This window comes from Opisthocomus hoazin, chromosome 14 (genome assembly GCF_030867145.1).
Source record: "Opisthocomus hoazin isolate bOpiHoa1 chromosome 14, bOpiHoa1.hap1, whole genome shotgun sequence".
Classification (NCBI taxonomy): Eukaryota; Metazoa; Chordata; class Aves; order Opisthocomiformes; family Opisthocomidae; genus Opisthocomus; species Opisthocomus hoazin.
The window spans coordinates 5,707,773-5,716,727 of record NC_134427.1 but is presented as its reverse complement, the minus strand read 5'-3'; the positions used below and the strand labels follow the sequence as shown (position 1 = coordinate 5,716,727).

Below are 8,955 nucleotides of genomic sequence, written 5' to 3'. Positions count from 1 at the left end.
TTGTGTGTAAATACTAAAAGCCTGTTACTCCATTCCATGAAGCAACTGCACTCAAGTTAAATTTTCTTGACTTTCTGTCAGTTTGGGGCTTCACAAAGAAGTGAGTCTTGGAAAGCTAGAAATGGGAGAGAAGTGTAGTTGGAGGAGTGCTTTTAAAACCTTTATATTTCAGAAACAGAAAGAAGACAGTGCAAAGGAGAAAACTGCTTTTGTGGATCTAGTTTATTAATAAGCATTGTAATTAACAAGACAACATGCTGTACAGAAACCTGAAATAGAACTACCGCAAATTTACTGGACTTTAAATGCTGCTGGACTGTAGTATATGATGTCCAGCTGCACAATTTGTAAAGTGTGGTTAGGGCTGTTTCAATACACAGACATACACTGCTCACTCTCAGATCCTGTAGTATGCCATAGAGCAGGGAGATTTCCCAGAAATACAAACCCAAATATTTACAAGAAATCGTCAATCTCTTTCTTCACTAGGGATAACAAGTTATACACCATTTTCCTATGTATACCAAATAAAATCTTTGCCTTCAACTTTACTTTGTGTCTGCACAAACCAATCCCTTCCTTTTTGTTTGTACAGTTAAATAACGGTAGTAAACTGCAGTGCAATCATTTAATTCATAATCATTCATTAAGGATTGGTATTAAAGCTGCAAAAGCAAAGCTTGAGCAAACAAACAAAGTTAAGTGTAAATTTTCAAGCTTTAAAAACCTCAAACTTCATAAGCTTGAATCAAACCACCTTGAGCTAATCAACCATTACTGACTAGAAATTATTTACGTCTAGTGTCTTTGGCTTGACCATGGTGGAAGTAGGGTAATAATGGTAGCTTGGGGCTGATGGGCTTCCTCACCTGGTTACAGCTTGCTCAGGATACAACAGAGCAAACTTTCACTTCTCTCGCAAAAAACCCCAAACAGATCTATGCACACAGGGGTCAGAGATGCCTGGTGCAAAGTGGCTGCTCTCCTCCAGCCCTATGCCGAGCCAAAAGACCTGGCTGGATTCAGACCCACTTACCTAACGTTATGTCAAGCTAGCTGTCATGCTACCATTCATAAGCCCTCAGGTCCTATTAGTATGGGCTTATTGCCATGATAATTAGCTAAATGACCTGCAGCCAACCAGCTCACAGCCCAGAGAGAGCAGGTGCTCAGCAGTCTCTGTCTGGCCAAGCAGACATGCTTAATTGTTCTTTCTTTAGAATTAAGTTACATTTCAGAATACAGCACAGTTTAGGAAAACGAAGAAACAGCATATTTTACTACAAACAGTTCAGCTTTTTTTTTTTTTTTAAGGTTTTGGTTTTTTTTTTTTATAATTTCCTGCTTTACAATATGGAAAGAAGTACCTTTCTTTCTGCTACCACTACCCATAACTTTAATGCAATATGTGCAAGAAGCACGTATTGAGTTTGAGGGGGGAAATAATCTAGGCTAGACTGTGTGACACATTACATTGAAGGCAAAGGTTTTCCTTTATTGTTACACTGTATGAAACAAATCTAATCATGTAACTACCATTTTACTGTATATTGTATATAGGATTGTTTTCTCCACAAATTCACACAAGTAAGATAAAATAAGTTAAATGACTAAAAAAAATTACACAAAAATATACAGTCTATGTACTAGATAAATTATTTATATATATGGCAAGATGTGTAAAAAGTCTCTAGTAACGTTATTCCTCTGGATACTGACATGCCACTCAAATGTTGCCTCAAATGCATAGTTTTGTATATTAGATATGTAATATATAAAAGAGGGAACCATTTAACTCCTGATACAACGTGTATTTACAATTAATTGTTCTGTGTATTGCTGACAGAATTTTAGAATATCACTACACAATTTCATGGATATAACATTTAACACTTCCTATAATCAGATGCATCTTGACAATGTTTTTTAAGTGATTTTTTGTTGTTTGGTTTTGGTGTCTTGTTGTTTTTTTTGTTTGTTTGTTTTAAAGAGAGAAGGGGATGGTTAATTCCTTCTGTACCTTAGGAAAAAAAAAAAGCAACAAAACCCTAAACATTCAAATCTGAAGTTTGTTAGTTTTTTTCCCCTACCTATTAAAACCCAGTAATTCTGGTTCCTTCACCTTTTCCTGTGATAATGCTAAAACTATAGAAATTAATTCTTTGCCCGGAAATTTCAGCCAGACAGGAAATGTTGCAGGCAAAAAAACCAGAGTTTCCAAGGCAGCTGCCAATTCTGTAAACATTTGGTACGGCAGCCCTCTGTAATAAAAACTAAAGTCCTCTGCATACAATAGGAAGCATTAGCTGTCAGCATTATTCTAAATTTGCACAATTAATATGTTTGGTAAATCTGTGTAAACTACAGATAAGCTTTTTTTGCGTATGCCTGAAGAGGACTGTGGAATTTTCTCATCGTGATGTCTTCAAAGCAAACAAAGTGCTTTGTATATATTAGGTATGAATTAATTTGTCAAATTTTTAAATGTCCTAGAATTGGAAATGAGTTGTGTCAGCTATTATGTGTCAGTACCCAAAGGATTATTATTTTTTTTCCAGGATTTACATGCAACTGGAAGCCAGTGTGCCACATCTTTTCTAAACGTTATTGAAAACTACATTAAAAAAAAGTACATCATTAGATAATCTGATGTTCATTAATTAACCCTATCAGTAGGTTAAAAGTGAAGCTTATTTTGCACATAAAATCTAAATGTGATTTGAATAGATTTACAGTGGGGACAGCAATATATAAAGCTACTTATACCTGCTGGGCACGTAAGAGAAGCTCTTTTAGCATTCATTGGAAACCCTCAACAACTTGAACTTCTGTAAATTTTACAAGCAGCTAATATTACAGCATTTTTACACACAGTTTTGTTTATAAATTACAGATTTAAGTTACAATATGAAGCCTACATAGAATTCTATCCATAGGAACTATTCACACAGTCTTTTTTCCCCCCTCCATACAACTTCGATTGTCTCACTTAATGTAGCAATAAAACTAAACAAAATTATGCATTTTATTAAAGAAAAAATTTCTTGTTATGTACATACTGTAAATGATGAAATGGCTAAACAGCAACAAAATATTAGAAGGAAAATGTGTTTTTTCCTCTAATAAAGGAACCTCCTTTTCATCTACTGTAGAATTTACAAGCTTTTTCTGCCACTGTTAAGAATATATCCTCCAGTACACAGAACAAAAAAAATCCCTCATCTTTAAAGAGAACCATCTTAAGAATTTATCAAATAATATGATTGGAGTGTGTTTATGATTACATTTATCCACCTTTCACTGACTAGATTGTTCTTTCTTTGCTGAGAACTGTCAGTCATTCTCTAATAAACTAAGCCACAATGACGAGTAATCCATCTTACAGGTTTGTGGTGAACTAACTAATATTATATAGCTAACCTTTTACTCAATACTTACAATAGGTGAATATAGCTGTAAAAAAAAGCTGTGTACATTACACTAATATTCTTTTAAACACCAGTAGCTTGCAGCCACGACATCACATCAGCCAAAAAAACTACCCCATTTTCCTACTGTTTTCAGCAGTGCCCATGTAATTCTCAACTAACAGGAACAGTAGCGAAAGCAAGCTCTGCGAGATGAAAAAAGAAAAAAAGTTTAAAAATTAGAAATAGACATGGCTTGAAAAGCATAGTATGTATCATATTGTTGCTTGCATTATTCTAGAAAGGAAGATCTTGGAAATTAAAAGTTCTTTATAATTTTTTTTCCAGTTTTGATCTTGCATATCCTATCATTGTAGTGTTATTTCACACAGAAAAGCCTAGTTGAGAGCTATTTCATCTATTGCATTCTTTCAAAGAATAAATATCTGTAGATAAAGCCAATAAAAATTAAAATCAAAAGCAGTTGTCACGTATTTAAGTACATTTTTCTTCTTATTTATGCAAAGTAAATTTTGGTGGAAAGTTATATCATCCTTCTTAAGAATTAGGTTTTAGGATCTTATTCATTATGTAAGGTAATCAAATGAGAGATTGCCCACTTGATCTCTATTGCTAAGCAAATGAAAGATGAAATCTATGAATATGCTATAAATCATAACAACAAAGAGAAATTTCAGTAAGCTATATTTAGACTGCAATATTCCCCAAACTGTACTAAGAAATTGCTTTCAACCAGGAGGAAGAACTGCTGGCAGATATTTGTAGTATATGTGCCATGTAAGAAAATGAAGAGGATTTTGTGTTTTTCTTTTGATTGTTTCTGGGTTGTGGGTTTTCTTCCCCATTTTGTGGATTTTTCCAAGAACTATGGTAAATTTCTTTTAATTAAGTCCTAAGGATTTAGTTTTTCAATTTAAAATTTAGGATTCTATATACATAAATATTCACAAGCCTAAGAAGTTTGTATGCGCCCTAAGAACAGTGTTAGGCTGTGACTACATACAGTCACACTTAAAGCCTGAAATAACGGATTTGTCAGATCTGCATTTATAGCTGGTGCTCATGTATAAACGTAGTGCTACTTCCAGACACTGGTGCCTGGTGGGAGGCGGCGAAGTTTGCCAGAGGAATGACTTTGACAGGATCTTCGCTGGCGCAATGTCTTTCGCAGGTGTTGTAGAACTGGGCCCTGGGTCCACCCTGGCCTTTGTCACTGTCGTCCTTTGGAAGGGGCCTCCCAAGAGTGTGTCGTCCCTCAGGCCTGACTCCTCGGCCCCAGCCTTGCTGGAAGCCAAACGATGGCAAAGGGGTGTTGGACTGCTGATACTGTGTCAAAGAAGGTGGCATCCAGCAGTTGTCAGAATGGCCTAGGATAAGACACTCCTGTGTGCAGGTTTCAGAGGCTTCAGCCAGGGCTTTCTGGAGATTTACTTCGATAGCTGGGAGGATGGAAAAAGACAAGACATTATCAGAGGTTCGAAGACTGATGTGCACAGGGAATCAAGGTCAACAAAGCAATCCTAGGTCTATGATAATGGCCACAGTTTGGAAAGAAAATAACTCCAGGTGTACAACATAAGTGAAGATCTAGATATTTGCAAGTTTGGGGCTATCATCAGAAAAAAGTTAATGTTTAATGAGAAGATGACACCATTATTACAGCTAAGTATTTAAACCCCTTACACATTCTACTTACAACTACCTTTTCACTTTTTGAAATTGTCATTTGTGTAATAAAGCTAAAAGCTTTATAATAATCTAATACCATATTTCTATGTATTTGCATAAAACTACTTGAAAAAAATTATTAAAATTAAGATTTTTTTTTTAACGTTCTCTTAAAACTGGATTTTTGGATTGTTTTGCTTTGCTTAGGGCAAAACAAAATTTGGACAGATAGCCAAAGAAGGTATATTGGCTTCAAAGACGCACTCAAGAGCTTTAAGAATAAAAGACAGCGTAACAGCTATTTTAAAGAGAATTGATTTCTCCATGCATTCAATACTGGGAACCTTGAAAAAATCAAAGGGTAACAGCAAAAGAAGCTGTAACCTCTGTAGTTTACTAGTAATCGAACCAGATTTCTTCAGTAGATGCAAGGTTTGTGCCCTTGAAGAAGGATTATAGAAATTATAATTTGTTCAAAGGCAAAGTAAACTACTAAATCAAAGACATAATTTGCAATACATATACAGTCTTGATCAGTTTCATTTCTACTGTGGGTTTACCATGTGTAAATTCAAACTAATAGAATTAAACTGCTACAAATCATTTATTGAAATAGTTTTCATAGTATATGTGTTAATCTTATATTCTCTTGCTGTGTACATGGTTTAAATACATCAGGAGAAGAGTACCTGATGAGGTATTTCACTGTGTTGTCTTCACAACACTTCCCAATGAAAGACACATACATATTTTTAATATTGGTCTTCATAAAAATAACATTTAAAATTGGATTCTGGCTCATAACCACTGGAGCAGGTACGCTGTTAGGAATTACTTATAGCAATACGAGTTCTGAGGAGGAGCCTTTCACTTCGAGCTTTATGTTTAAACACATGCATTTCTGTTTTAATAAATACTTTGCATATGGAAATCTGTGTAAAGCTGCAAAGCACAAATACATATTTCCATGTTACACCTCAATACAAATGAACTTTTTCCTTCAGGCATTGAAATATATAATGTTGCTTTCCAAAATACAAAATACATCTTTTTAAAATCTTCCATGTTTTAGTAAACAACTGGTTGCTTGTTCTATCGTGAATGCTATGTTCTTGATTATTTTTCCTTAAGTATGTTGTATGAGTATGTGCTAGTTAGAGAAATGGTTGTTTATAAATGTTATTTTGCCCTATTAGTCGCATTTCTACATGTCTTCAGTCATTTTGTCTCAGTATTTTTCAATGTAATCCTGACAAAGCTTTGGCACCTTGCCGTTGAAATACTAATCCAGTTTTGATGGGCAGCAGGAGACATAAATATGGAAATAATTCAGCAGAGGCAATAGTTCCTGCAAAAAAGAGTTACTACTGGTAGATTAGTCTAATCTTTCTGCGTTCTACTATCTACTATTAGAGACATAAACCTGAATATATACAAGTTCTGTTGAGCTCTTCAGTTATCCAAGTTAGCTTCTCTTCTGATCAGGGCAATTACTGAAATCAGGTACAACCTTGACAGTGTTGAGTTATCCCTGTTTTATACTGAAACTGATCTTTGATTTATTGAAAAAATCTTTTTGATACCCAAAACCTCAGTGTTTCTTTTTATCTCAAGGCTTTCTAATTGTTGTTAAAATGGTATTAATTTGGTAAGACTGAGAAACACAAAATCATTTATTTGGAAATAATCTTTATGCATTTCTACCTCTGCACAGCAAGTGACTGCAATACTTGTATTCTCTCTCTCAAACTTCAGTAAGAGAGTAAACAAAGCTAAACCATCAAAAGAAGCGTTTGGCAATAAAAACTTAACATTTAAGCTTTAGACAAGGCAACTGCAGAAATAAAAGGTCACTTATAAAACATTCTCTACACCATCTCAACAGATCAGTAAGACAGTAATTTTGTGCTGTGTGTTGTCAGACTACCTGCAGACTTGGAACATGCTACCATACTAAGAATAACAACGCTGTCAGAATGACAGTCTTGTTTATTCCATTAATAAAGATATATTTTTATCCAAGTTCTAGTTTTAGAAAAAAAAAAATACATAACAAAAACTTTAGAAAAATTCCAGGCATAATCCTAAATTATACATACAAATTATTCTGGCTTTGCGTCGGGGTTTTATTATACAACAGTGTGCCAACGCAGGATTGTTTAGAAGATACACTTGGTGTAGCAGTCAATCTTTCCTTTAATGTTAGTATGTGGTACACAATCTTGATTGATAACTCTTAAAAGTTAATGAGAACTCTGTATTTTACAAGTTAAGATCTTTTTTTGACTGAGCACCTTTGCAGTGTTGCAGAACAGGAAATCAAAAATATTTAGCAAATACTTTTCTTTATGATGTCTGACTCAATTTTTTTCCAACAGTAACAGTCAAGTTTTGTTTTATAATATACTGCACTCATTACAGAAATATGAGAATACAGAAATTTAAGAAATCAATTATATCCTTAACCTCTAGACTAATTTTAAAAGGAGTACAATTTTTTTAAAAAATTAATAACAGTTTTGTGGGTTTTTAAAATCCATAGCACCTGCGTATAGGCCATAGCACTAGTGCAACCCTAAGGCAGTCTTTAGGAGACTGGGTATGCTGTAGGAAACTAAATTAACTAAGGATGTTACAATGAATACAGTGTGAGGCAGACAAGGTCCCCAATATCTTCATTTAAAGGAAACTTCGAAAATCTCATCAATTGATCTGCTGCAGTGAATAGTACTAGCAAGGATAACTGGGATGCAAAACAGTTTGTTTGGTATAAAGTAAAAATAAATATAACCAGCAGTATGAAATACTATGGTTTTAGCACGATGAAGTAAAAAACGACTGTTGGAGCATAATTCATCTGCTTTTGAATGAACCTAGAACAGAATGTAGGAAATTTTCTGCAAGAATATTAACGAGGCACTGTCTTTTTTGCCTGCTCTTCCAGGCCATGAAATGTAGCTTCTTTCTGCCAGTCCAATTCATTCTCTATTTTCCTAACACATCTTCATTCTCCTGCTTCTTTAGCACCTGAAATCCTTCTAAATAGCTACTTGGCACTGGCGTTAGACTGTCACCTAAACTATGCTTTACTAGTTAAAAATACATTTTACACAGTTCTCTATTTTATCAAAAAAGAGAGCTTTATGTTAGCAATGTATTATACTAATGGTACCAACTTACAATAGAACGAATTTGATTTCCAAATATTCTGTTACAGACTTACCACACATAGAGGTCACTTAACTAGCACTGAGACGTTGTCCTCAGCACCGTGTTTGGCTTCACCTCCTCCACTTGCTGCCCGCTTTAAACAAAGGATTCTCTGGCTGGCTCAGCAGAGCATCCCAAAGAACCATCTGAGGGGGAATTCAAGCCATGCAGCTGGGCGAGTGTGAAGTTCAGTACTCAAGTGGCCATTTATCAGAGGCTGCGTAAATTGACCGTGCCATTTTCTAGCTGCTACTCTTTAAACTTCCTTCTGTTTTGCATCTTTGAAAGTCAGCTAAATGTGGGTGAAAATAAAGTTTTCTGAGCCGTTCTCTCATTCGAAAGTAGTAATGTAGGTGGTTATTCTGCATAGTCCGATAAGTACTCAGTGGTAGGAAACATCTGTGACATCTGCCTCTACCAGTCAAGTAAAACATAGTTCCTGCTGTGTCTGAAGATTTTCAGAAGGAATGATGGTTTTCGCTACTGAAATTCAGTGTCTAGTAACATCTTCTCACATAAGATAAGACAGGTTTGTAAACAGACATAGAAGTGTACATATCTCCCATGAATTATAAATAAACAATACATTCCATCAAACTCTTACCAGTCTACCTCATTTCTTACTTCACTCAGTAATAAACCCTTAATT

General features: G+C 34.9%; 1 protein-coding gene across 2 annotated transcripts in view; it reads right to left on the bottom strand.

Moving 5' to 3' along the window:
• Window positions 1-217: 217 nt before the first annotated feature.
• PCDH11X (protocadherin 11 X-linked) overlaps window positions 218-8,955 on the bottom strand; it is a 513,039-nt gene continuing 504,301 nt past the window's right edge. The window contains exon 7 of one of the 2 annotated variants that reach the window (XM_075435305.1): window positions 218-4,867. In XM_075435305.1, coding sequence (XP_075291420.1) covers window positions 4,476-4,867 — 392 coding nt within the window. In that variant the 3' untranslated portion in view covers window positions 218-4,475. The remainder of the gene's footprint in view (window positions 4,868-8,955) is intronic. The other variant, XM_075435306.1, reaches the window with a different exon arrangement.